The sequence below is a fragment of the Polychytrium aggregatum genome (genome assembly GCF_025602895.1).
Source record: "Polychytrium aggregatum strain JEL109 chromosome Unknown BJ171scaffold_1, whole genome shotgun sequence".
In the NCBI taxonomy this organism is placed as follows: Eukaryota; Fungi; Chytridiomycota; class Chytridiomycetes; order Polychytriales; genus Polychytrium; species Polychytrium aggregatum.
The window spans coordinates 842,582-868,134 of record NW_026516203.1 but is presented as its reverse complement, the minus strand read 5'-3'; the positions used below and the strand labels follow the sequence as shown (position 1 = coordinate 868,134).

Genomic DNA, 25,553 nt, shown 5'->3' with positions numbered 1-25,553 from the left:
CAATCTCCACCCGGCAGTCCGGATCTGTGGTTCTTGGATTTCGTCCCATCGGATTTGCCCTGGCGGCCCGCTTGATCGATCCTGCAGAGATGCTCTCTGCCCTCCGTTGCCGGCTCGGTGCAAACCCAGCGCTTGCCCGGCGACTCGTTCATTCCACCATCGTTACCGATCCCAAAAATGCGCCGTCTCTGCGGCCGACCCCTCTTCTGTTTTTGAGCGGCCCTATCCTGGACAAGACGTAACTACGCTTCCGACCCTGCCCGCTCTGATCTCACCACCCCGGTCGGCGGCATGCATAATTCCTCGCAGCCCCGTTTCGCTTGTACCATCGGTCTCTCTGGCTGACCAACCGTCTCGTCTGACCAACTGCCGTTACGATCCGACAGATGCTGGCAGCACCATATGCAGCCCATCTTTGAGCGACACGGCTACAGCACCATACTCGCCGATATCGATCCCCCTTTGCCAGATGCGACTGGCAACACCAATCTCGTCGACTATTCGGTTGCAGGTGCGTCATCCTTGCCATTCGCTCGGGCAGCCAAGGCTGGGTCGTGCCTTTGACTGTGCTCCGTCTGCTCACTCCTTCGGCGTCATCTGTGTTCAATTTCGACAGAGCTGGCCAAGATCGCTCGGGCAGCAGACTTTCCCCCGGCCATTATCGCACACGGCATCCACTCTCTGACGCTGCTCCATTTCCTCGAGTCGCACCCTGCTCGAGCTGCCATTCTCCTCAACCCGTTCCCTCTGCCATCGGCTCAGCCGCTTACTTCCTCAGCGCCGGCAACAGTCCAAACCGCCGTCGAGGAGTGCGTCAGGGCCGTCGCCCACCACCCGCTCCGGCCCAAGTTGTCGTCCTGGGTCACCAGCCACGGCAGCCAACCAAGCTGTTCGGCTGCGTTCGATCTGCTCGCAGCATTCCATTCTCGCCCGCTGCTGCTCGAGCCGCAGAGCCTGAGTCGGTTCCCGTTTCTGGCGATCGGATATGGATCGACACAGGGCGACGGGCTCGTGCCAGGTGGCACTCTGTCACAGTATCAGGACCGATTCGACTGCGACACGGCCGACCTGGCCGACGAAATGGGGTTGGTGGAGGGTGGCATCCCGCACTTTGTGCAGCTCGACGAAAACCTCTCTGTGGCCTGTGCCCGATCGATTATCGAGTGGCTGGATGGATACAATCTCTGAACAGACTTGCTTCGTAATACACGTCTCGTCGCTGGGTGCCCAGTGCACCCCCGATCGCAATCTGATGGCAATCTGGTGGCAATCTGATGGCAATCTGATCGCGTTGTCCATCGTTGCACTATGAAAAAAGTTCTTGTTAAAAAAATGAGCGAGAACGAAAAAACGCGCTCTCGGAGCCACCTCGGTTGGCGAGAAGAGCAGTCTCTGACGAGAGACCCCCGAGGGAAGGCGAGAAGCCTCTCGCCGTCACACACACACACAGTGCACACACACACACACACACACTTTGCACAAGGGAGTCAAACACCTCCCATCGACCATCCCAAGAGGGATGGCAACCCCGAAGTGGACTGCCCAGAATATGGGCGACCCGGCATCCACTGTCGAAATACTCAAGGAACAGTGCAAGATACTTACAGTCTATCCAGAAAGAAACGGGACAGTCACTTTCTGGTTTCTGAAGCCCGCTGACTGACTTGTAGGCCCAGCGGGCAGGCCGTGGCATTGCACTCCTGTCTTCGTTGGCAATCGAGTGGTTTTGGTTGGTTTGGGAAGCACAGTCTTGAATACACCCGGTCGATCTCCTGTGGCGATGATCGACTGGCATACCGAGATCATGTTCCTGGCTGCATTGATGTCTCGATCCCACAGCGTATGGCAGCTTGTACAGCTCCGTACATAATGTGGTTTCTCGATATCAAGATGCTCGACCTTCTCGAGTCGCTTGGCTTCCCGACAGTGTGAGCACACCTGTGATGTGTTGAACTCGTTCACCGAGCACACACGGATCTTGGAGACGGATCGGTCTGGTGGGCGTCTCTGGTGGTGGTGGAACTGCTCAAAGTACTTGGCAAACCTGAGTCTCCTGGGACTGGAAGCATATCCCTTCCCCTGTTTCCAGGATGCATTCCCAAAGGCAATCACGATGTCGGTCTCCTTTGATGCCTGGTCGATGACTTGCTTGCACATCTCGTGGACGGTGCGCTGTCGCTTGCTGTGGAGATCGAGTCGCTTGAATCGCCGTCGCCGGGTCAGGCTGAAGTACAGCTGTTTGTCCAGCATGTCTCCATTGAACACATGGCGAATGTATTGCAGGAAGGGATCCAACCCAGGGATCTTGGGACTTGGTGTGGTGCTCATCCATTCCTGCAGACCAAGTATCTTGTGGGTGCTCTGGATCCACTTGGTCGCCTGGGTGGTGTCTTTAGCTTGGGAGCCATCAGTGCGAGAAAATAACGATGATGGCTGGTTCTGCCCTTGGGGAAGAAAGAATCTCCTCAAAACCAGCGCATTTTGGGCTGACAGAAATGCTCACAGTGGCGTCCTTGATTCAGATCCAGAAACGCATCGCTCGCTCAATCAGTCGTGGGAAGACATCTTGTCAAGGTGAGTCTTGCCTGATAGCCAAACGATCATGTCATCTCGCTGACACACAGCCACGCTTGACTAGGTTTCCAACCAGAGAGATTCAGATGGTGGTGGTTCTTGTCCGCAATCGGAGTGGAGCTTCCAACAATGATACAATTGGTCATTCCTCCACACCAATTGCTCACCACCACCGTCAATCGGCTCAAGACGATACCAAATGCCGTCAACCGACCATGGCCGGATTCCAACTTTTGCTGCGCCACATACAACGTGACTTTCAGGTGACCGAGATGAGCAGCCGCGAGGGGGCCGGAACAAATTGATAGTGTTGTGGTGATCGCGGCGGATCGATCCTGGCTGGAGCCAGATCCTCATTTGTCCAAAAAAGGCAAATATGTTCGGCTGCCTTGCGTCGCTCCACACTTTGCGCCCGCCTGCACCGTCCTTCGCCGGCTGGTCAGATCTGGCTTTTGATCCTGCGACTGCTTGGTTATACCGCCCACGCACGCCCAGCTCGTCCTCCAGAAGCAGCCATCGACACTCCCCCCCCTGCTTTATTCTACCCCCATATCACATCCCATCATGTCTGGCTGGGACAAGCAAGAGTCATTCACCATCAGCGGCGTCGGCGTCAACAACCAGGAGGCGAGCCTTACCGAGATCAACTTCCCCCAGGTTGAAAAGAAGTTTGGCGAGTTCTTGCGAAACTTCCGCGTCGACAACAACTACATATATAGGTAACGCTTACGGAGCTGCCAGCAAGCAGTGGGGGCTCGATCTGCTGTGTTCGGTGCTGTACTTGATGGGGCACGACTATGACGCTAGACTGGCTTTCACGGGCCATATGAATAGTCTCTTCATGGGGCGAAGGAGATCGTCGGCCCATGACTCAAGCAGGCCCTTTGCGCAACGTTGCGAGCCGTGTTGGCTGGGGTATCGGCAGACCATGGACAGACATGCCGGAGCTGCAGCCTCCATCGACCTGCTTCTCACCCGGCTGTCGTGTCCCTTTTCTCGTTGCGATCCATCTCTTTATCGCATTCTATCTCATCACACACACGTATTTACCCACACAGAGACCAGCTGCGTCAAAATGTCCTGACCAAGCTCTTTTTCATCGAAGTCGACATTGCGCATCTGATCAGCTTTGATGAAGATCTGGCCACCCAGATCAAGGAGAAGCCCGCCGATATCCTGCCCTTGGTAATGGCACCGCCCATCAAAGCTGTCTCGACTTGGATGTTATGGACGCTGCATCATTCAGCGGCGGCGTACATTCGCATGCTCGCGCTCTGTTTCCCTTGCGTCCCTGTGCCCATGGGCTACTGGGCACATACGACAGCCCTCCTTATCGTCGTCCTGTGTTGCTTCTAACGGAGCTGTGCTCTTCTCTGACTCATACAGTTCGAGCTGGCCGTCAAGAACATGGCCACCTCGTTCCAGATCGTATCGGAAGTCCCTGATTGCCAAGTCATGCTGATATCGAATGCCAATACTGTCAATATTCGTCAGCTTGATGTGAGTGCATACTGGCCCGGCCTCAATATTGGTTGGAGCAACGCATGGCCACCTTCACGGCTGGGTCGTGTCGGTTCTTTTCTCGACTCACCTGTACCTCGCCCTGTCGTGGCTTCTAGTCGACCTACGTGTCAAAGCTTGTCCGTATTCCGGGCATCACCATCTCGGCTTCGGTGCTCTCTGCCAAGGCAACACATGTCCATATTATGTGCAAGGACTGCCGCGACTTTAAGCAGCTGACCGTTGGCGGCGGCATCACGGGCATCAATCTTCCCCGAATCTGTCTGGCGTAAGTATGGCGAGCCGAGATCATCGTGATCGTCTGGGTATCGAGTTGAAAAGGACCGCTGTATTCTTGGTGCTGAGTCATGCAGCATCGCAGTTGATGGCTGCGATGCTCTGCAAACTCGACGCAAATGGGGCCTGGCGACCCTCTCCGCACCCATGCCGGCTGTTAGTGTGCTCACTGCGGCGCCTCTCTGTTGCTTCGTCAACAGGACAAGCAATACTCTTGGCGAGACCAAAAAGTGCTCCATGGATCCATACGTCATTATCCACGACAAGAGCAAGTTTGTCGACCAACAGACCCTCAAGCTTCAAGAGACACCAGACAAGGTCCCCGTTGGCGAACTTCCGCGACACATTCTCCTGAGCGCCGACAGGTGCGGTTCCCCTTACGTCTACTCTAAGCTCTCCTTGGCAGCACATCCTTCATATTCCTGTGTCGTCTTGGCGCTGGCTCTGCTGCGGCCCTCGATAGAGCCTAACGGATGGTCATCTCCAACAGATACCTTACCGACAAGGTTACCCCCGGCACCCGAGTCACCATCACCGGCATATTCGACATCTTCCAGCAAGCTGGGGTACGTCGTCCCTCTGAGCGCATCGTCGACCTCGTTCCGGCACCCCCAGACCCGATCCAAGTATCTGACACAGCCTCTTTTCCACATTTGCTATGCAGAAAAACGCCATGGGTGCATCGGCCATCCGATCGCCATACATCCGCGTCGTGGGCATGCAAGTCGACGTTGAGGGAAACCGCCGGACAGGAGGCCGCGTCTTCACCGAGGAGGAGGAGTCTGAGTTCATTGCCATGGCTCGCCGCCCGAACTTTTATGAAGAGTTTGCCAACAGCATCGCCCCCTCGATCTATGGAAACTCGGGTTCGTGACAGTGAGACGCATTCGAAGCTCGTTTGCGACAGCCTGTTCTGGGCCACGCAGTGCGAACCCCTTCGCGCTGCTTTTGCTGACCGACCTGCACTACACCAGATATCAAGAAGGCGATCATGTGCCTGCTGTTTGGCGGCTCCAAAAAGGTCCTGCCGGACGGACTTCGCCTGCGTGGCGACATCAACGTGCTGCTTCTTGGTGACCCAGGCACAGCCAAGAGTCAGCTGCTCAAGTTTGTCGAAAAGGTACGAGCACACCATCGCCACAATGTTACGTATGCAAGGCGAGGGTGCCCTAGCTCAAGGGCATCATGAGCCAGAGACGCTGTCCCTTCACTAACATATGATCGCGGTTCAGGTGGCCCCGATCGGCGTGTACACCTCAGGCAAAGGCAGCAGTGCAGCCGGTCTGACTGCTTCTGTGATCCGAGATCCCAGCACGGTAAGCATGTCAAGTCCCCCACGGACTCGGTGACCGCAGCATGATCTAATCTTGCTCCTATTCCACAGCGAGAGTTCCTCTTGGAAGGCGGCGCCATGGTTCTGGCCGATGGTGGCGTCGTGTGTATCGATGAGTTCGATAAGATGCGGGACGAGGACCGAGTCGCCATCCACGAAGCTATGGAACAGCAGACCATCTCCATTGCCAAAGCCGGCATCACCACCATCCTGAACTCGAGAACGTCGGTTCTTGCTGCGGCCAACCCCATCTTTGGTCGATACGATGATATGAAGACTCCGGGCGAGGTGAGTCGGCGGCAGCAGCGATTCTCCCGAGTTAGACAACACATGCCGTGCCCGGCCCTGCACACGCTCCGTTGGCTCACAGCATAACCTTCTGTGCTCCAGAACATCGACTTCCAATCGACGATTCTGTCTCGTTTCGACTTGATTTTCATCGTCCGCGATGAGCACAACGAGCAGCTCGATATGGTGAGTCCATGAGCCCGCGGACCGTGATGTCCAGACTGCGTGAACCGCATTCGATCTCAGAGCTGCACTGTGTCGGTGGTGCATTGATCCGCATCGGCACTGATCTCACATCGACATTGTCGTTTTGATCCCATGCTCAGACTATCGCCAAGCACGTCCTCGGCATCCACATGAACCGCAGCGCCCACTCAAATGCAAACTCTGATATCGACATGCAAAAGATGCGCAGCTATATCAGCTACTGCAAAGCGTAGGTCGTCGTCGTCCCGGCTTTGAATAGCCGACGCACTTTGCGCGATGTCGAGTCAGGACGCAGAAATCGTCGCTGCGCATTTCCGGTCTGACGCTCTTGGTTGACGATTGCAGCAAATGCGCACCGCGACTCACGCCCGAAGCCGCCGAAAAGTTGAGCAGCCACTTTGCGGAGGTGCGCGGCAAGGTGCGCCAGATGGAGAAGGAGACGGGTGGCAAATCCTCCATTCCGATCACCGTCCGGTAAGTCTGGCCCGCTCCTGTCTGATTCGACTGCTAGGGTGTGTCTGCACTGGTTGGTTTCCTCGGATCTGACCGAACTTGCCTCGGACGGAAACATCCAGTCAATTGGAGGCCATCATCCGTGTCTCCGAGTCTCTGGCCAAGATGACGCTGTCGCCTCTGGCGACGGAGCGCCATGTTGCCGAGGCGATCCGGCTCTTCAACGACTCGACAATGAACGCAGTCAACTCGGGCCAAGGTAAGGCTGGTGCTAATGAGCGCGTTCTGGCAGACGCCGACCGCCGACCAGAGAACAATATGCCCACGATGGCGTCGAGCCCGCCCAGGATTGCACCCGCTCACAGCAAAACAAATGGCAACACTGCTCGCGACAGGTCTCGAGGGCATGGTTGGAAACGGCAACAAAGACGAGGTCAACCGCATTCAAACACAGATCCGTCGCCGCTTGCCCATTGGCTCCCGTATCACCGAACGGAATCTGAGGAACGATCTCGAGAACCAGGTAGGTACATGTGGTGCGGCTGGCCTTTGTACATCTGCAGCCGCCGTACCAGAGCGGGCCTCTGATCGCGGTACTCACATCTCTCGTTTGCGTGCTGTCATGGGCTCTATTTCCAGCAATTCGATCCCTCGTCGATCAACCGTGCCATCAGCATCCTGATTCAGAAGGAAACGCTGCAGTACCGAGACCGCCGAATGATCCTGGTCCGGATCGGCGCCTAAGCGCACCAGGCCGTGTTGGCCAAGCCACAGAAACCACCGCACTCTGTTCCGGTTGGAGATTGCCTGCAATATACACCATGTTCCGGATGCTCACTTGCAGGCGTGGTCGCTATGCTCGGGCCTGGCACCACTTGGAGACAACAGACAGGCAACGGCCTGCTGGGCGACCTGGACGGGGTTGTGGCGCAGGGCGAATACTGGCCGAGAAAGTCCCCAACCAAGACCAGACACCCAACTCGAACGAGCCGGCTCTTGGCGGGCTGCACAACCTGCATCAATGCTGCCTGCTCGGGAGAGATGGGAACTCAAGCGTAAGGCCCGCGAGGCCGCCGCCCGGCTGGAGCAGCAGGACGAGCCTCCCAAGGCACCGCTTCTGCTCACCGGGCCCACATGGTTCTCGTTCAGCTTCCAGAAGCCGCTGAGGGGCGGCCAGTCCAATGGCACACCCTTTACGATCAACGGGCAGCCGCTCTACCTCGAATCGCCCTCGCTCGAGGAGCCCGACCGAGCAGACATGGAGCACGAAGTCAAGACGGCATACACTGTTTGGGACTGCGTATGTTCACAAATTTTGCGCATGCGGCTACTCGCATTGCCGCAGAGCCTGGCGACGAGACGCAGGAGCAGATCGGATGGCATACCTGCAGCATGGAGTGGGGAGCAGGCAAGCAACTGGCCTCAGTCCTTTGATTCGACTGCTCAGCACCCGAGGCAGCTGTGCTCATGCAACGAAACTCCTCTCCTCCCCAGAGCCTCGTTCTGTCCAAGTTCCTGGAACACCACAGCCGATCCCAGCCTGACTCGCGATTCAATATCCAGGGCAAACGGCTCATCGAGTTGGTGAGGTGCCAGGATCTGGCTGATCCAGAAGTTGTCTGAGGTCGCAGGAGGGCTGTGATCAGCGTGCCTCTTCACCATGATCTGCCGCCCATCCCCCGTTCTGACACTCTGCGGCATCTGCAGGGATCAGGCCGAGGGCTCGTGGGTCTTTCGGCTGCCCGTCTCGGCGCAAACGTTACCCTGACCGACTTGAACAGCGTCGTGCCCACTCTCAAAGGCATTGTGGCCCTCAACGGCCTCGAAGCCGGAAAGAGCCGCACCAAGTCCGAAGGCGCTGTCGAGGATGTCGTTAGCCTGGACTGGAACAAGTATGTGTGGACGTTGTCTTTGCTTGGGCATGAAACCTCGCTTGGGCATGAAACCTCGCTTGGGCATGAAGCTTCGAAGTCGGATCGGCATCTCGGTTCAAAGCTCGTCTGTTCCGCTGAGTTCGCTGTGGGCCTCGCACTGACGGCTCGTTATTGATGCTCCTGGACCGGCGACGGCGCCAACCGCGGCGATGTATATCTGCACCAGGCCCATCAAGATCGGCAAAGAGTTCGACATCGTCCTTGCAGCCGACGTTGTTTGGGTTGAAGCACTGATCCGCCCTCTGGCCAAAACCATCGCGGGTGAGCGTGAATCTCGCAACAGTTTGTTCCATTCCGACAGCGTGCTATGCAGTCACCGAAACAGCATTGCCTGGCGCACTCATTCCAAGGCCCTCTACTTCCGTGCCCATCGCCCTGGCTCGATCCCTAGCGTTCTGTCGGCCCAAGACGATCGCCATCTGTGCCCACCAGTCCAGATCTACCCGCGGCGACGCCATCTTCTTCGATGCACTGGAGGAGCTCTCGCTCAAGGTCGAGCGATTGCCAAAGAACCTGCTCCATCCCGACTTCACCAAAGAGACGATCGATGTCTATATCTTCAAACGCCGCTAAACTGGAGCTATGCGTTCGCGAATGTCAGATCGTGCCAAGCAATAGAACCCGCACAGGCCCTGCATCCGCTGGCGGTGCCTACTCCCGAGCCACTGCATGCGGCGGTGTAGTGCTTACCTTTGAGCCAACAGCGGCAACTTGGGCCGATGCTGCTTCCAGGGATCCCGGCTCGACCAAGCTGATCCCCTTTCGTAGGCCAGGCTGGGTTTTTGCTCGCTCGGCCTGTGCTTGTCGGTCGCATTGCTGGAACAAGAGCGCTGCTGTAATGCTGCTCTTGAGGATCGACACAGTTCGTTCCAGCTGGGCCTTGCTCTGCGCGAGCTCGGATGCCGTCTTGCGCTCTTCCGAGACCATCCGATTGGCTTCTTCAAAGAGCATCTGTGAGAGCTGCTCGACCTCGGCCAGCAGCATGTCTCGCTCTTGAGTCTTGTCCGCAAGGTCGCTTCGCTTTGGTCCGTTCCCACATAAGGCAGAATACTCGTCAGTTCTCTCCGTCCATGCGACCGAGAGCACCGACCGGCCCGGGATCCGTGAGACAGCAGAGCGATGATGGACACGCGAGATCACTCTATCTGCCTTCCGCTCCATCAATCTGAACGTCTCTGAGGTTCTCAGCCGGATCCGCCATGTACGCTTCCATGCTCGTCGAAGCGGTGCAGAGATGATGGACGCATGCATGCTCTATTTACCACATGTGCCAGCTCGGCCTCGAGCCGGGTCATGAGTGAACAAACACCGGCTATCCGGAGCGCCATGGCTTGGCAGCATGGGCATTCGGGATTTGTTTTCTGTTCGGAAGCCAGCAGCTTGACGCCCAGGGTCTTGGGGAAGCCGGAGACCGTCGCATCCAAGGCTGGCTCGAGACACGAGTCCCGGGCCGTCGACTCACTCTCGGTGCGATCGAACCTTGGCGGTTCATAGCGGCTGCTGGACGGTACCTTAGCAGCGCGAATGGAATGGAGCGCCTCCAGCACGGCCGAGTCTCGCAGACTGAAGCGTTGGGGTAGTGATGGTGTTCGGATTGTGCTGGGATGCGTGGCGGTTTCTCGAGATACTGTTGAGTCGATGCCCGTTGGCTCTGGGACGATGGACTGGCCATTCGATGGCACACGGAGGCTGGGTCCGGACAAATGTGCGAATCTCAGAATGCTGTCCATGGGGGCTTGGTTGCGGGCTTACTGGTTTGGTCGATGCTTCTTTCGTGCTCAAGAGCTATCTCGCCGTCCCGACCGCAACAGCAAGCGCCATCCTTGCGCGTCGACTGCTTGGGTAATTGCGGGTGGATCGTGGGTGTTCTCTGATGCTTGTGGATCGAGGGTGTTCTCGGATGCCGTGGGGTCATGATTGTGTTGTCGTCTCCAGGATTGCTCCGGCCGGGCGGCATGACGTCAGGAACATATGATGAGGCAGCAGCCAAGTGCAGTGTCGCTGTGGCGGGAGAGAAGAGCAGAGCGTCGACCCTGCGAAGGGCCTTGGTTGGACTTGGCGCTGATCTGCATTGACACAGCAACCATGGCGATCCCGCAAGATATGCTTGGGGCTCCCCGGGCTCGCTCATGGGTCTTGATGGCCCTGGTGCCGCTGGCGCTGCCGTTTGTGGTGCTTCTGTTGCCGATCTTTGCAGGTACGATGTTCTCCGCCTCTGCTTGCTGCAGTTTCCGGTGGCCGAGATGCTCACGGACGCTGCCGCTGCTTCGACGCCAATGCAGTCGCCTCCTATCTGCTCGCCTGGTATACCTACTTCACGATGGCCCAGGCCCATCTTCCGGAGGACAAATCGACCGTTATCGGTGGCCTGCGGATCCCGTACCTTCCACTGCATCCAGTGCGGATCCTCAAGGTCAGCCGGACGGTTGTGGCAACACTCGTTGCAACTCTCTTCGGGCCTGGGCCCGGTCTTGCGTTGCGCTGGGTATTTCGGAAGCTCATGACCCCGCGATCGAAGCGGCTCAGAGTCTGGTAAGCAAGCTTAGACTCAGCCAGGATGTATCCTCCGTCCACGGCAGAATGTGGCTGCAGGCGTCGGAATGCCTATCTTTGCCGCTGCTGATGGCTCCTCGTCGGACGGTTTGCTTGACTGATGTTGGCTCGCTGCCGTCGTGCCTGGTGATCGATGGCGGTGCTTGCTCTCGCCAGCGAAGAAATCTGCTACAATACCGATCATCCCGACGTCAAGTTGGATGTATACTGCGCAAGCCTGGGATTCCAACAACAGCACCCCCATGGACACTATTGGTACGAGGCAGATGGTCAGAACAGCCGCTGCACAATCACCGCTGCCGTCAAGGACAATGTGCGATCCAAGCTGCGACCCGTCGTCATTTTCATCTATGGCGGAGCATGGATGTCGGGTGAGCGTGCGCCCTGGGCCGCATCTTGATTCTGGCCGCCTTTCCGGTGGAGGTCGATGTGTTCTTTTTACAGCAGCATTCCTTGGCTTTGTGGAAGCACCGCAGCAACCACAAACAGCGAAGTAGTGCGGGTTCTGACGATCAATACTCCGGGATCCTCCTCCACATAGGAGACAAAGCCATCTATGGCCCCCTCGCATACACACTGCAGTCCCAGGGATACTGCGTGGTCGTCCCAAACTACACGTTGTTTCCGAAGGGCAAGGTGGGCGATATGGTTGCCGATGTCTACCGGGCCATCCAATGGACCCATGATCACATCGAGTAAGGACATGGCCGATGAAATAGGCCCAATGCTACCCGCCGCATCGACTGCATGCGTATGGAGCCCTGCGGCAGTTGCTATGGCCCGAGGCATATTCCTAATCTCTCAGTCACTCAAACACACCCACGACCGAACCCTGCCAGGTCTTTTGGTGGAAATCCCCAGCAGATCTTTTTGATGGGCCACTCTGCCGGAGCGCATCTGTGCATGACGACTGTTCTGCATGACCTGGGGCAGTACCTCACCACTCGGTTCACTCGCTCTGGATCCGAGACAAGCCCCAACGAGTCCTCCGATCCCAGCCCACTGCCCACTCTCGAAGACTCGCTCCCACAAATCCAGGGAATGATCCTGTAAGCACTCGCATCCCTCTCTTCCATGCACTACTTGGCTTGGTTCGCCGCTACCTGGTGAAAATGCGCCGTTTCGTTCGTGAATACGTTGTTAACTCTTGCGCCGTGCATTGCTCTCTGCTTGCACAGACTGGCTGGCGTCTATGATATTGAGTCTCACTACCGATTCGAAAGCCAGCGAGGTCTTGAAGAAATTTCCGGCATGGGCAGGGCCATGGGTGAGTCTGATGAGACTGCTGCACGAGTGATGGATGATGTGCTGTCTGCGTTGATATGCCGACGGAGAGCGTGCCTTTATCATCGATATGAGTGCAAAGGGCATCCCCAGCAGCTTCAGCAGCGTCAGGTATGCTGAGTCTCATATCCTCTGCATCCGCGATCCGCCTTGCTGGAAAGGCAACACCCTCGAGTCCTGGGATTGCGTCTCGCCTGTGAAAATGCTCGAGGCCATCCGGCGACGATATCCAGAGTCGGTCCACAACAACGACGTTTCGCGGCTGCTACCACCCAACATCTGGCTTGTGCACGGCGAATTCGATACGACGGTGCCAGCATCTTCGTCCGAGGCCCTTCACCAGCAGCTGCTAGAGATCGGTGCGTCGAATGTCAAGTTCAGCCGATACTCTCGGCTCGATCACCAACGGCCTGTTGTCGGTATGTATCCTCCACGAGGGCACTTGGTCGGCCGGGCGATTCATGGGATCGCAGTCTTGGCACTAACACAGACTTGTCTGGTGCCCAAAGAGCTGATGGTTCCATCGTCAGACTATGCGCTGGAGTTCCTCGCCGATCTGGATGAGTTCACGGCTCCCGTCCGGTATCGCCCTGAAGTCCGCAGCCCCACCAGATCGCGCACGGCCACAGCATCGGCGCACCAGTAGCGTCTCCATCAAAGCGTTTGCAGCATGCGCAACAAAGGCTTGATTTGAACAGTTGGTATCGCAGCCATTTGAAAACTGATACGAGTCACTCTGTTTCGGAGGTCGATCTGAGCTCCCTCAGCCGTACTCCTGAATTGACCTTCAGTGTGTCTGGGAGCACTGTCGCTCCTCTCCCGTCGTCTGGAAGCAGGGGATGGAGATTCCACCGAGTTAATGGAGGCGTGTGCTTGGTTGATACTTTGAGTGGCATCACCGCCAGCGAGTTGTCCATGCCCTCCGAGGGTCAGTCCATGAGCCTGTGCCGATGGGAACATGATTTTGGCGAGCCAATCGAGCGTCCATGAGTGGGCTGGATCAGGTCACCAGAGTGCTTCTCCAAGAATCGATTGTGTATGTCGACGACACCTGGACCCTGGGCTTTTCTGGCGCTCAGCTTGGTTTGGTTGGTTTGGCGCCAAAGCCCACAACAGACAGCCCAGCAATTTAGAAGCGCTCGGGCCTGGCGCTCGCCCGCGCAAGCATCATGACCGCCTGGTCTCAGCATTCGCGCCCTCTGGGAACTGCTGCCATTCTCCGTGGGCAGTGCTCGGTGCCGTCCCGGCCCGATGGCTCGCACGTTTACAGCTATTTCAGCGGGCCATGCGACCACATGTCATGCACCAGTTGCCCACGGAACGATATTCAAGCTCGAAGATCGCTTTGGCTCCCACGCCATCCATCAAGACGCTGCTGCCGGAGTATCCAGTCCGGCCAATCGATACGACCAGTCCGTCCCAGCGCTTCTCGCTCTCTTGATCACTCATCATGCCCAACATTATAACCCAAGGTATCCCCTTCCCACTTCCCCAGCGCCGGATCGCCAAAATCCTGCAGCTGTTGCTCTTTTGTACTCTCATCATCAGCATTTACCAGTCAGCATACCAACCTACCCGCACGAGAACGTCGCTGCAAGAGCCCGGCCCGTCGACCAAGGCCGCAGGCAGCGCCGGTCAGCTTTCCCATGAAGCAGTTGATGATCATGGCGATGATTATGATGATGATGATGATGACAATGATGGCGATGATGATGATGTCGCCGAACCCTCCAGCATGCCTTCGCACGGACCTGGCAGTATCAAGTCGCCTTCCGACTCCAAGCCGAATCGAGCCCTGGTCATCGAGATCGACCAGGATGGAGCTGGGGAGCTTGCCATAAAGGCGGATACTCCCAGAAGCTCTCGTAGTTCACATGAGCAGGCCCGTCAGCTCGAAAGCAACAGCACAACCAAGATCAGCACCATCGAAAGCAACCATACTATCGAAACCAACATTACCATCAGAAACAGCGACACTGCCAAAAGCAACGGCACAATCAATGCCGTACACACTGCCAAAATCAACACCACAGTCGAGGACAACCGTCCTCCCGAACACAGCCATACTCCCGAACACAGCCATACTCCCGAACACAGCCATACTCCCGAACACAGCCCATACGAGCCGAGATACGACCATATCGCCGTCGCCCTCAAGACTGGCCGCGATGTCGCCGTCAAGCGCACGGCAATCCAGGTCCTCACGTTTCTGCTGAATGTCCGCAACTTTGTCATCATCGGCGAGTCGTCTGGCGTGCGAGTCGGCAGGCACGTCATGATCGATGTGTACTCGGGGCTCTATCCCGCCACCCCGTCGGCCTCACCACACCCTTCGCCCTCAGCATCCACACTACCTTCACGCATTCCCCCACCTCCCTCGGCTGCTGCATCAGTTTCCAACAATTCCACAGTCTCCATTTCATCCACTGCTACTGCATCTGCCTCTACTTCATCGACCTCCACACTGCCGGTGCCCGCTGCAAATGCATCGTCTCCAGCACCACCTGACTCTGAGCATGCGATCTCACCGCACCCACCAGCCATCGACGACCATGGTGCCGCTCCTGTCGCCAATGCGCCAAACGACGGTTTGCCCAGCTCTCCATTCGGGGCCAGCGAAGGCGATGGGGAGGTTGCACTCCGTCGACGCCGCCTCCACAAGCGTGGCGACTCGGCCCAGAAGAACTCACAGAAGAGCGTGGCCGACGAAGGTAGTCAGGGATGGAAACTCGACGCTCACAAGAACCTGCCCGGGTTCAGGCATATGTGGGAGACCTTCTCGGCCAAGGGCGTCGAGTGGTTTCTCATGATCGACGACGACACTTTTGTGCTGATGGACAACCTCGTCGAGAACCTCAAGCGCTACAACTCAAGCGAGCACCACTATTTTGGATTCCATTCGCTCTTCACCGGGTGCGACGGCGTGAGCAAGTTTGGCTGAGGGCCCTCCCTTTGCTCACGGTGGCAGTGGCATTGTGCTCTCGCGCGGAGCCCTTGCGACCATGATGACCGGCATCGACAGGTGCATCGCTCGATACAAGCCCTGTTGGGCCGGCGACGTGAGAACGGCCCTCTGTCTGCGCGACCACAACATCACCCTCACTCCTCTCAGTCACTTTCACCGTGACCCACCCAACGACGAGTTCTCCTGGCATTCGGATCCGTGTGCGCTGCCTTCGACCTTCCATCATCTGCTGCCCGATCAAATCCAGGAGCTGTTCAGCATCGAGATGGATGTCAAGCAGAGCAAGGCCAACCAAACGGGTCATGACCATGCTTCGGCAGGTCGCAACTTGAACGGCCATGGCGCAAGCGCTCTCACGCTCAACTACGGCGAACTGTATCAGCGGATCTATGACAAGCCCCAGGTGCTCGAGGGAGTCGATCTGCCCGGAAACGATATCCAGAAGGTCAAGGTCCCGAGCTGGGAGGACTGCCAGCAGGCGTGCGAAAGCCTGAAAATCTGCGTGAGCTGGACCTACGATGAGTCTTCATACTGCTGGCTGAAGGACTCGCCGAGAGGACGAACGTCGCGGGCAAACTTTGTCTCTGGACTCATTCCCACGCGGTACAACTGCAATGCTCTATCAAAGAAGGCGCCGAGGAATGTGAAATAGAACGGCACGCCCAATTTGTGCTCGCGCAAGGGCAGCAGTGCCCCACTCAATAAAGCTCCATGTGCCTCTCGATATGGCGAGACCTCGCTACATTATTCAGGGAGTGATAAGGACGCTCTGCTGCGGAATGTCAAACCAACTCTTGCAGGAGCAGGATGGTCGCCAGCGGGCCGGCAACTCAAGGGTGATGCCGACTGTCTGTGAGCAACGCGAGTGTTCGCGAAGCGTTGTCTCCTGTCTCGTTCTCGTCGGGTGCCAACAATATGTAGGCCCGAGTGAAGGGAATTGCACGTCGTTGGTGAAGGAAATCAAGATGCTGCCTTTTATTGCCGCAGGAATCGTAGCCGTCGTGTGAGCAAGCGGCGCAGCTGCCGGTCGCCGCCCAGTTATGCCGATCAGCAGTTGTCGAAGGGAGTGACACCACGCTTGATGAGCTGTATGGGCGATCGCAAAGATCGGACGTCAGTAAAGCGAGATTCTGGTGTGTCGGCAAGTTCCAACGTTATGATGGGCCTTTGAGGAGGTAGGAGCCCGTTCGGTCCTTACGAGACTGCAGCGCTACAAATGCACATACCTCTTCCGGGAAGGGAATGTTGCGTTCCCACTTGGAGCCGCCGGGAGCAGCAGGAGCTGTACAGGAAAAATCAGACAACACGGATCAGTGGCCCATCAATATCGAATCGCCCTGACAAGACCTGGCGATGACGGACAGAGTTCGCCGCTTGAACTGGGCCGTGACAATCGATGGTGTTGCTTTCGGAAATCCAAGAGCATCTGCCGCGGGTCTTGCTGTGTTTGATCCGGGCGCCTTGAGGGCTGCTGCAAGTCCTATGTAGCCTGCGATCGGATCCAGCGACCACGAATGCCATCCATCCACCGTGCATTGTTCTCTGGCAGGTACAGGTCGTGGAGCACAGTCCCGTATCCCATCCAGCCCGATCCAGTCCAGTCCCAGTCCAGTCGGCTGATTTGGTATGGACAGTTCGAAACGAAGCACTCGACATGCCATGAGTTGATTAGGGTTGTGTCGAGTCGAGTTGGATTCTGTGGTGTTGAATGCCCATCCAGGCAAGGGCGGATATCCTCTCGACCGGCCATCGGATTGTGTCATTGCCCAGACAGACACGGTGGGCGATGCAATGCAATGCAACCAAGAAAGAGGAGGAGATATGAATCCGTACAGATATAAGGCTGAGGGTGGTAGTAGGACGCCAGGAGAAACTCGGTATGGGCCAGGATGCGCTCGACTTGCTTGGGGTTGGTGATACGCTTGTTTTCGTCAAAGTGGGCGCGGATGACGCAGGCCTTCTCGCGGAAATCCGAGCGCTGCCAGTACCAGTCGCCGGCGAGGCGGAGCGATCGACGGTAGAGGCGCTGGACGTACAGACGGTGGGCATTGGAGCCGATCTGGGAGGTCAAGGCGGTGTAGGGAGGTTAACGGCCAGGCGCATCGCAAGTCGGGGTTGGGTTCGGGGAGCTTGCGAGGTTCCGCGAGGCTTCGCGAGGGAGTTCGCCGATCAATCAGGGTGTCCAAGTCGAAAGAGCCGAAAGGAGACTCGTATGGAACTGCGTCTCGCAGATACCGTATTTCATGGCTGGGCTTGTCAACAGCGTATGTCGACGAGAGTATGGATCGGCGCGAGGATCGAGCCGCAGATGATACTCACTTGGTTCATCTGAACGACGACATTCGAGGACATGGCGGGCGAGCGAGAAGGGCGGATGCACGGAAGGATATCAAGGCGGAGGAGATGGGCAGACGGTCCCAGAGAAGCCGAGCAAGCAGGCGATCCGGCGGATGGATGGATGAGCAGGGATTCGGAGAAGAAAGCCGTCGTCTCTTGGCCGAGCGTGTGGTTGCTGATGTGGCGACGGAGCGAAAAAGCGGAAAATGGCGAGTGAGGGCGAAAAAGCAAACGAGGGCGAGAGCAGACGAGGCGGCGGCGAGAGCGGACGAGACGAGGGGCGAGAGCGTGTGTGTGTGCCGGCAGGATCGAGTGCGGTTGGAGCCAGGGGTCTGCGCACCGATTTGGGATTGTGGGATTGTGGGATTGTGGGATTGTGGGAACGAGAGTGGGAATGAGACTGGGATGAGACTGGGATGAGACTGGGGTGCGGGGCGAGGGCGACGAGTGGGGCGAGTGGGACTTGGGAGGCCCTTGGGAGGCCCGGTAGGCTGTGGCACTGCGGCACTGCGGGACCCGCAAGACGGGGGCATTCAGAGCGACGCTTGTGCTAAGGTGTTTGATAATTGGAAAGTCTCTTCGCCACTCCATCGACCAGTGCGCGATTATCATCACGATTATCATCACGGTTGTTACTACGATTGTTACCACGATTGCTACCACGACTGTTATTCCGATGACCATCACGATGCACTGCGGGCCAAAGGCGTAGAATCAAAGCGCCGTCCACAGGCCAAAACGGTCCACCGCCGATACACCGGTGTTTGTGTTGCTGCTTGCCGCGGCCGATCCGCAGCGACTGACCGATCCGCCGATGCCAATCCTCCCCAGCTGGGAATTTCGCTGCAGCGCCTGCCCCGGGGCGGCACTTTGCATTTTGCATTTTGCACTTTGCATTTTGCACTTTGTGCTGTCGCTCTTTTGCGCTGCGGGCTGTATCGTCTCGCTCGGCTGGTGGGTCTCTTTCGATTTGCAGTGTTTCTCTGGACTGAGTTTCTCTCAACTTGTGGTGGTTCTCTTGACTTGTGTCTCTCACATCTGTGCTTGTGCTTCTCTCGGTCGACGAATATTTCCCCCCCCCAGCGCTCTCACACCCAGCCAAGCTCTCGCTCTGGCCTCGGTGTTGCACACACACGAGACTAACTTTTTTTCGGCTGTTCTCTGGCCCGCCGCGCAACCGCCTTCTGCACCACCCTCTGCCCTCACCTCTGCCCCGGTCGTGCGTCGTCGATACTCTCTGCTCCGCCTCCGTGCATCTGCTCACCGCCATCCAGATTGCCTGCAATCCATCTCAACCATCGGCAGCCTCTCCTTTGTCAGCTCGATTGAGTGTAAGCCGTCTCGGCCGGACTTGGTCGCCCAAGCTTGTCGCTCCGGCCTGCTCCGGCTCCTCTTGCTACTCCCTCGACGGCATCGGCTCCTCCTGCGTCTCCTGCATCTCTTGCGTCCTGCCAGCCCAAAGACATTCCTCTTGCATCCCCTCCATCCTTCCGTACCGCCTCCCCGGCTCTTCGTCTCCGACAACGCGTGGGGCATCAGCGCCCATCCGCCCCCCCCCTTGCTCTTGGCCTGGTGGATTCCTTTTTTGCGTTGCCGGCGGGGCGGGCTGTGGCTCGTTCGCCTCGGCTGGCTTTTGTTCTCGGCGATTTGCCCGGCTGGATTTTTCTCCATCCGTCGATCTGCCGGCGCCGATCTCTGGCATTCGCTATCGCCTCTGCGTCGTCTGTTGTGCGATCCCTTCCGCCACGAGCTCTCCGGCTCTGCTTCGTGTGCGTTGGCTTGCTCTCTCCAGCAGATTTCCAATCCATCGCCTCTGCCTTTCTGCCTGGCTCTGCCTTCCCTCACACACTGGGCTCGGGCTCGGGGCCGCGGTATGCCGGACATTGGCTTGCCCCATGCACTCACCACGAGCCGTCTGCTGCCTTGTAGGTCATCAGCAACACCTCGGCTGGGACACTGCTTTCGTCAATCTTTAACCTTCGGCGATGAAAGGGCTGAAAAATCGCGTGGTATGTCCCATCGTCGTCGCGATGGCCTGGCTCTCTATACTGCGTCGCCACTGCGAAGACGGTCCTCTGCGATACAGCGAGCCGCCTGCATCCCGGTCGGGGCCGATCAGGTCGCCATTTGCACAGACTGGGCTCCGACCGAGGGCTTTCATCTCTTGTTGTGGCCCGCCAGGCAAAGAAGAGGCTGCTCCGTAGCTTTCGTCGAGCAGACCATCACCGGCGCCGGCTCTGTCGCTGATGTGTCTCTGGCGTCGTCGCTGCTGATGAGCCCGTTTGCCGACTGTTGGTAGTGACCAACGGGCCCGCCTATTTTCGTTTATTCATATCAGCCGATCCATACACTTTCACTGACTGTCCGTTCTTGTCGCTTGCCGTGCAGCTATCATCGAGAAACAAATCTTCTCCTCCCGAAACAACCAGCCCCGTCGCCTCAAAGACCGCCGGTATCACAGGCAAAGTTGCTGCTGCACCCCAGGCTTCTCCTTCCAAGGCCGACAGCAAGCCCACCTCTGCTTCCCCTTCGAACCCGTCCACCACGCCCCGAGCAAAGGATAATACGACGATACCCCCCGCCCAAAAGCCGGCTTCAGCTCCAGTCAAAAAGGAAGACTCGAAGATGGAGCCTCAGCCAGGATCAAATGTAGGTCTTGGCCTCTCGCTGGCTTTCCTGGCGCGCAGCGGCGGCGCTTTTGTCACAGGAGTGGGTTTAGCAGACAGTGTTAGCGGCTCGGGCAGCTCCCGCTGGTGGGGCGAGACAGCTCTGTGATAGATTTCCCCAAGTGCCTGGTCGTGGGGGTATTGGGGACTCCGGCTGTGCATTAGAACCTCGACCGTGCATTGGGAGAGCGGTCTTGCATTGGAGACGTGCATCGTCCCTCCTCCTCCTCCTCCTCCGCCTCTTCCTCCCGCTCCTCCTCCCGCTCCATTGGAACTTGTTGGGGCTTGAGGCACGACGTTTGATCGACTCGTCGGCTGCATCCGGCTTGCCCTTGCAGCGGTGATCTTGCTTGGGCCACTGGACGACTCGTTTTCGCCCGATTCGACAACCAAGGTCGATACCGGGCCGAAAGGGGATCCATAGACATTGTTTGTGAATCGGCCGCCGCTGCTACGGAAATGAAACGGCGCGATCGCCTCTTGCGGTGTTCTGTTGAGCTGCTACTCGATCAGTCGTGCTCGGACTCCAGCCAGGCTAACCACTCTGCCTCTGCTATCGTCATCTCTGCGCTCCTGACCAGATCTTGAAAGCCAATGGACCGAATGCTATTGGCGCTGGCTCTGCGGCAGGGGGACACAAGGCCAATCCCATCGACAGGGAGATCCCAAAGAGCGGGCCCTTGAACCGGCTGAAGAACGGGCCAAAGGACACCATTCCCGTTTCGAAGGCCCCTCGGCGCCAGCGGTCATCGCGCTTCCATGTTACGGAGCGAGTCGAGCTCGAGAAGCTCAGCAACTTTAAGGGTATGTCTGCCGGCCGGCTCTTTTCAAAGTCATTTTGGGAGGGAGAGCGAGGGATGGACACCCTGTTCGTCTCGGAGACAGAGCACCGGTGCCATGGCCGTGGTCAGAGCAAGCAGTAGCATCGATGCTGTGTGCACCCAGGCTCGCTGCGTGGCATCTGTAGTGTCTCCAACTTCTGGACCGGCGGCGACATCCTTTATGTCGATCGGCGTTGCTCTTGGTTGCAGCGCCCCACGCACACCTCCACGGCACTCACATTCCCGATCATCTCTTGCTGAACCAGACGTCCCTGCTGCGGAGCGATCGGAGCTATTCATCAAGAAGCTGCAGCAGTGTTGTGTCATTTTCGATTTCAACGATGCTCTGTCGGATCTGAAGGGAAAGGAAATCAAGCGACAGACACTGACCGAGTTGGTGGACTATGTCACCAACAACCGCGGCGTTATCACCGAGCCCATCTATCCAGAGGTTATCAGCATGGTGAGTCTCTCAGGCCCACCAAGGTGGCGTCGTCCAGCAAGCCGTTCCCTGGCTTCCCGTGGCTGTCTCGACTCACAAGTGCCCCTAATCATCCGCTGCTGCGTTGTGCTGATGTCTCCGCCTACACCACTCTTATGCGTCGCCTCAACCGTCTCCCATTTCAGTTTTCCTCCAACCTGTTCCGCACCATCCCGCCCCAAGTCAATCCCACGGGCGACGCCTTCGACCCGGAAGAGGATGAGCCTGTGCTCGAACTCGCGTGGCCCCATCTTCAGATCGTCTACGAGTTCTTCTTGAGATTCATAGAATCGCCTGATTTCACCACCAACATTGCCAAAAAGTACATTGATCAGCACTTTATTCTGCAGGTATGTCTGTGGCAGGGGTGCTTCTCTCGGTGCAACAGCAATGGGTTGTCCGAGTCTGCTTGCTCGTTTCCCTCCTCGCCATGTTGCATTCACTGGAGAACTGCCATGCTGCCGGGCTGCTCTGGTCGCACCCCAGAGTCTGATAGCCTGGTAAGCACGGTGCTTGATCAAACTCGGCATCTTGACGCGACCTGTATCGGCTCCATCAGCTTCTAGAGTTATTCGATAGCGAGGACCCCCGCGAGCGTGATTTTTTGAAAACAACACTTCACCGAATCTACGGCAAGTTCTTGAATCTACGAGCCTTCATCCGACGATCCATCAACAACGTCTTCTTCCACTTTGTATACGAGATCGAGAGACACAACGGCATTGCTGAGCTGCTGGAGATCCTGGGCAGGTGGGTCTTGCTTGTGGGTGCCGTCTGCCGCCCGGACATGCATGTCATGCAGCCCAGGGGTGTGTGGGGTTTGTAACGATGCTCGATGCGACAATGGTGGGGGTGGGGAGAGAAAGGATAGTCGCTCTCGGCCGGCGCCGATGCCGATACCGATGCCGGTGCCGATGTCGATATCGATATCGATGCCGATGTGTGTGATGATTTAAGGTGCCATACGCATCGCAAATGCACTCACGCCGCTACACCGACATGCATCGCTCAACCCGCTGCTTCTGATACAGCATCATCAATGGATTCGCCCTGCCACTAAAGGAAGAGCACAAGGTGTTCCTGACCCGGGTTTTGATCCCTCTACACAAGGCAAAATCGCTGACATTGTACCATCCCCAGCTGGCGTATTGTGTTGTTCAGTTTCTAGAGAAGGATCCGTCGCTCACGGAGGAGGTAAGATTGCCCGCTCTTGGATGCACCTTCCTTCTTCACCATGCCTCTGGTGTGCCTCTCGATCGCCCTTGATGGATATACGACGAGCCTCATAGGGCAGCGTTCTTCCAGCCAACTCAGCAACACTCGACTCCATTTCCTTTCCACGCTCTTTCCTCCCTTACTCCCAGGTTGTTGGCGGTCTGCTTCGCTATTGGCCAAAAGTCAACAGCCCCAAAGAAGTCATGTTCCTGAACGAAATGGAGGAGATTCTGGATGTTATGGAGCCTCAGGAGTTTGTCAAGATCCAGACGCCTCTGTTTACACAGATTGCTCGATGTGTCGCCAGTCCCCACTTCCAGGTAGATCCGCGACCCGCCTGCTGCCGGATCGGCGTTCCGACCGAGTGCTGATGAGCTGCGTACGGCGGGATGCTGACAAACTATATGCGCCTATCCATATTTGCTGCGGAAACTTGCCCAAGGTTGCTGAGCGCGCACTCTACTACTGGAACAACGACTACATCATCAACCTCATTGGCGACAATGCCAGCGTCATTCTCCCCATCATGTTCTCCTCCCTGTACAAGAACTCGAAAACCCACTGGAACAGGTGAGAAGGCCGACAGTGTCGTGTCGCCGTCGCTGCGGATGCATCGGTCCATTCCCGCTGGACCGCTTGGATGGATAGCTGACCGACCCTCTGACCCGCAACTGCGCCGATCTTTGCCGTGCATCACTGCCGCGTCCCCCTCCCCCAGAACGATCCACGGGCTCGTTTACAATGCCCTGAAGCTCTTCATGGAGATTAGCCCAAAGCTTTTTGACGAGTGCACCAACAAGTACAAGCAAAACCGACAGCTGTAAGCACATATGTTCTCCCGGGTGGATGCTTTTCGCCGCGGTCTGAATGAGCTCTATTCCTGGATCTGGGCTCTGGTTCTTCTCCGTTTTCGGATGAGCTATATTGACACTGCCTGACACTCCCATTTGATTCTTGACCTTCTCAGGGAGCGAAAAAAGCAAAAGGATCGCGAGGATGCTTGGATCAAGATCGAGAACATGGCCACGGCAAACGCTGCCAAGCTGCCCTCGGAGCTCGCCACCCGATCCATCAACAACCTGCTCCATCACCACCAGCCCATCCTGCCCCTGGCTTCGGAGTGTAAGCATCGCATACCGCTGCTTGGCCAACCGCATCGAGTCTGGGAGCAAGTATTGGTTTGTGTGGGCAGCACGGCTGATACCGCCGATTGGATCCTGATATCTCGCCTTTATAGCGCCGAGCCAAGGTCCCGACGTTATCAGCGGAGGTGCGGAGGACGAGAACGGGGAGGACGACTTGACCAAAGAAATGGCGGTAGGTTACCATGCTGCTCGTGCTGTGCGCTCGGTCGTCTGTGTTGCATCCCACAGACCTGCATGACTATTTGCTGTTATGGCGCTTCGTCATATCCCTCCGCTTGCCTTGAAACCCATGGCTCTGCCACGCACGAGTCACTGATATTGGCCCTCTAACATCGTCCCCCCCTCCCCTCCCTTCTCCAATCGACAGCAATTTGACGAGAGGCCGACGCCCCAGCGATTCCGAAGGAAGTCGGTCCTCCCAGTGGACGAGACCGTGCTCAGCGAGCTGAGCCGCCACAAATCGCTGGAGGACTTAATAGACGGCAAGGTCAAGGCCGGCGCAACGGCCCGATTAGCCGACAAAGAAACCGAGTGAGGCCGGGATGGCTTGCTCGCAATCGAGCGTTAGCCGCCGCAACCCGCCTCGCCTCGCCTCGCCTCGCTTCGACCTAGCCCCATTCCACCCCCCCCCGTTTCTCTCTCTTTCCACCCCACCACCCGCCTACACTTCTTCGGCTTTGAGTTTATGGTTGCGCTATCATTTTCTTCTCCTTTCTTGCTTGTTGACAGTCTGTGCAAAATGAAGCGGGACACCCTGGATATTCTGAGGATGGCTGCCCTATATTTGTTTCTCTCTCTCTGGTTCTGGAATACAACATGCTCACAAAATGGAACGGGGACACAGCAGGTGCTTTCAGACCGATGTCTACTTGGCTCCGGGTCCGAGCGACATGCATTCATTGCCGCATCGCTCTCGGTCGCCGCTGCTATCGGCGATTCACTCACACTCACTCTCTCACACTCATCTTCTCACTCACACTCATTCACTCACCCGCACACTCACAAGCTGACTGCGGGCGGTGTTTCCGGGACGAGTGCGGCCTCGATCCGGCTCGAATGCCCGTCCTGTGCGACATTGCTTTTTTTCGGCCACACACACACACATGCCTCGCCCACACACACACACGCAGCCCATTCGCCGACGGGGACTTGCAGTTTTTCTTTTTCTCCGTGGCTCTGCGCGATCCAGCGACACTCCCGGCTCTCACACCAAGTGCGTTTCGATCGCATCCTGCGGGTGGGGGGGGGGTTCGATCGCCTGCTGCGTCTTCCGATCTTGCTGTCGGCATCGCTCGTCTGTCGGGTTGCCTGTTGTCTGCCACATCCGTGCGATCCTTCTGACGGGACAGAGCGCCTCCTCTGACACCTTTGGTCCTTTCTCTCTGTCTGAACTTGCGTCTGCAGGATCCGACATTACCGGTCCTTCTGCGAGACATTTCCCGCTATTGACTCGGCGTACCGAACAGCACTCAACAGGTACTGGCGCAAATACAGACCGGG

The 25,553-nt window shown here is 57.3% G+C and overlaps 8 protein-coding genes across 8 annotated transcripts; 6 read left to right on the top strand and 2 right to left on the bottom strand.

The window, feature by feature from the left end:
• The first annotated feature begins 3 nt into the window (after positions 1-3).
• Positions 4-1,255, top strand: BJ171DRAFT_484920 (uncharacterized protein). Its single transcript, XM_053109060.1, has 3 exons — positions 4-238; positions 387-511; positions 617-1,255. The coding sequence occupies exons 1-3, from the start codon at positions 90-92 to the stop codon at positions 1,186-1,188; spliced, it is 846 nt and encodes a 281-aa protein (XP_052971836.1). The 5' UTR covers positions 4-89; the 3' UTR covers positions 1,189-1,255.
• A 1,742-nt stretch (positions 1,256-2,997) lies between these two features.
• On the top strand, positions 2,998-7,483 carry BJ171DRAFT_484907 (MCM2/3/5 family-domain-containing protein). Its single transcript, XM_053109059.1, has 16 exons — positions 2,998-3,293; positions 3,633-3,759; positions 3,961-4,074; positions 4,194-4,363; positions 4,572-4,736; positions 4,862-4,937; positions 5,036-5,237; positions 5,346-5,491; positions 5,604-5,687; positions 5,756-5,992; positions 6,095-6,178; positions 6,319-6,428; positions 6,545-6,673; positions 6,775-6,911; positions 7,048-7,175; positions 7,292-7,483. The coding sequence occupies exons 1-16, from the start codon at positions 3,139-3,141 to the stop codon at positions 7,394-7,396; spliced, it is 2,169 nt and encodes a 722-aa protein (XP_052971835.1). The 5' UTR covers positions 2,998-3,138; the 3' UTR covers positions 7,397-7,483.
• Positions 7,484-7,644: 161 nt separating this feature from the next.
• Positions 7,645-9,198, top strand: BJ171DRAFT_6992 (putative methyltransferase-domain-containing protein). Its single transcript, XM_053115820.1, has 5 exons — positions 7,645-7,952; positions 8,147-8,236; positions 8,360-8,544; positions 8,753-8,847; positions 8,978-9,198. Exons 1-5 carry the CDS (start codon positions 7,674-7,676, stop codon positions 9,157-9,159), a joined length of 831 nt encoding a protein of 276 aa, XP_052971834.1. The 5' UTR covers positions 7,645-7,673; the 3' UTR covers positions 9,160-9,198.
• Positions 9,199-9,237: 39 nt separating this feature from the next.
• Positions 9,238-10,316, bottom strand: BJ171DRAFT_576538 (uncharacterized protein; the record flags this gene model as incomplete). The annotated part of the gene is made up of 2 exons (XM_053113756.1): positions 9,238-9,606; positions 9,849-10,316. The coding sequence occupies 2 exons, from the start codon at positions 10,314-10,316 to the stop codon at positions 9,238-9,240; spliced, it is 837 nt and encodes a 278-aa protein (XP_052971833.1).
• A 110-nt stretch (positions 10,317-10,426) lies between these two features.
• BJ171DRAFT_484900 (Alpha/Beta hydrolase protein) lies at positions 10,427-13,317 on the top strand. Its single transcript, XM_053109058.1, has 8 exons — positions 10,427-10,783; positions 10,869-11,118; positions 11,296-11,510; positions 11,681-11,834; positions 11,979-12,188; positions 12,318-12,406; positions 12,585-12,842; positions 12,933-13,317. The coding sequence occupies exons 1-8, from the start codon at positions 10,558-10,560 to the stop codon at positions 13,067-13,069; spliced, it is 1,539 nt and encodes a 512-aa protein (XP_052971832.1). The 5' UTR covers positions 10,427-10,557; the 3' UTR covers positions 13,070-13,317.
• An 841-nt stretch (positions 13,318-14,158) lies between these two features.
• Positions 14,159-16,040, top strand: BJ171DRAFT_609045 (uncharacterized protein; the record flags this gene model as incomplete). Its single annotated transcript, XM_053115250.1, has 2 exons — positions 14,159-15,336; positions 15,392-16,040. The coding sequence occupies 2 exons, from the start codon at positions 14,159-14,161 to the stop codon at positions 16,038-16,040; spliced, it is 1,827 nt and encodes a 608-aa protein (XP_052971831.1).
• Positions 16,041-16,139: 99 nt separating this feature from the next.
• Positions 16,140-17,907, bottom strand: BJ171DRAFT_484898 (uncharacterized protein). The gene is made up of 4 exons (XM_053109057.1): positions 17,708-17,907; positions 17,222-17,447; positions 16,615-16,670; positions 16,140-16,474 (listed from the first exon to the last, which is right to left on the bottom strand). The coding sequence occupies exons 1-4, from the start codon at positions 17,738-17,740 to the stop codon at positions 16,436-16,438; spliced, it is 354 nt and encodes a 117-aa protein (XP_052971830.1). The 5' UTR covers positions 17,741-17,907; the 3' UTR covers positions 16,140-16,435.
• A 1,566-nt stretch (positions 17,908-19,473) lies between these two features.
• On the top strand, positions 19,474-24,881 carry BJ171DRAFT_484895 (phosphatase 2A regulatory B subunit-domain-containing protein). Its single transcript, XM_053109056.1, has 13 exons — positions 19,474-19,734; positions 20,114-20,374; positions 20,973-21,195; positions 21,479-21,675; positions 21,840-22,043; positions 22,253-22,443; positions 22,725-22,887; positions 23,058-23,228; positions 23,351-23,478; positions 23,627-23,728; positions 23,876-24,030; positions 24,146-24,225; positions 24,421-24,881. Exons 1-13 carry the CDS (start codon positions 19,711-19,713, stop codon positions 24,586-24,588), a joined length of 2,067 nt encoding a protein of 688 aa, XP_052971829.1. The 5' UTR covers positions 19,474-19,710; the 3' UTR covers positions 24,589-24,881.
• The last annotated feature ends 672 nt before the right edge of the window (positions 24,882-25,553 follow it).

Bases quoted from the DNA above. Each gene is read 5' to 3' on its own strand.
- BJ171DRAFT_6992 (XM_053115820.1), top strand. From the start codon at position 7,674: ATGCTGCCTGCTCGGGAGAGATGGGAACTCAAGCGTAAGGCCCGCGAG. The intron at 8,545-8,752 runs GTATGTGTGGAC...TATCTGCACCAG, and splicing joins GTTAGCCTGGACTGGAACAA to GCCCATCAAGATCGGCAAAG. The intron at 8,848-8,977 runs GTGAGCGTGAAT...CTCGATCCCTAG, and splicing joins TCTGGCCAAAACCATCGCGG to CGTTCTGTCGGCCCAAGACG.
- BJ171DRAFT_484900 (XM_053109058.1), top strand. From the start codon at position 10,558: ATGATGAGGCAGCAGCCAAGTGCAGTGTCGCTGTGGCGGGAGAGAAGA. The intron at 11,835-11,978 runs GTAAGGACATGG...GAACCCTGCCAG, and splicing joins TGGACCCATGATCACATCGA to GTCTTTTGGTGGAAATCCCC. The intron at 12,189-12,317 runs GTAAGCACTCGC...CTGCTTGCACAG, and splicing joins CAAATCCAGGGAATGATCCT to ACTGGCTGGCGTCTATGATA.
- BJ171DRAFT_484920 (XM_053109060.1), top strand. From the start codon at position 90: ATGCTCTCTGCCCTCCGTTGCCGGCTCGGTGCAAACCCAGCGCTTGCC. The intron at 239-386 runs GTAACTACGCTT...ACGATCCGACAG, and splicing joins GGCCCTATCCTGGACAAGAC to ATGCTGGCAGCACCATATGC. The intron at 512-616 runs GTGCGTCATCCT...CAATTTCGACAG, and splicing joins CGTCGACTATTCGGTTGCAG to AGCTGGCCAAGATCGCTCGG.
- BJ171DRAFT_484895 (XM_053109056.1), top strand. From the start codon at position 19,711: ATGAAAGGGCTGAAAAATCGCGTG. The intron at 21,676-21,839 runs GTGAGTCTCTCA...CTCCCATTTCAG, and splicing joins ATCCAGAGGTTATCAGCATG to TTTTCCTCCAACCTGTTCCG. The intron at 23,229-23,350 runs GTAGATCCGCGA...AACTTGCCCAAG, and splicing joins TCGCCAGTCCCCACTTCCAG to GTTGCTGAGCGCGCACTCTA.
- BJ171DRAFT_484898 (XM_053109057.1), bottom strand. From the start codon at position 17,740: ATGTCCTCGAATGTCGTCGTTCAGATGAACCAA. The intron at 17,448-17,707 runs GTGAGTATCATC...TTGACCTCCCAG, and splicing joins TCGTCGTTCAGATGAACCAA to ATCGGCTCCAATGCCCACCG. The intron at 16,671-17,221 runs GTACGGATTCAT...TTTCCTGTACAG, and splicing joins CCACCCTCAGCCTTATATCT to CTCCTGCTGCTCCCGGCGGC.
- BJ171DRAFT_484907 (XM_053109059.1), top strand. From the start codon at position 3,139: ATGTCTGGCTGGGACAAGCAAGAGTCATTCACCATCAGCGGCGTCGGC. The intron at 3,760-3,960 runs GTAATGGCACCG...TGACTCATACAG, and splicing joins CCGCCGATATCCTGCCCTTG to TTCGAGCTGGCCGTCAAGAA. The intron at 6,912-7,047 runs GTAAGGCTGGTG...TGCTCGCGACAG, and splicing joins CGCAGTCAACTCGGGCCAAG to GTCTCGAGGGCATGGTTGGA.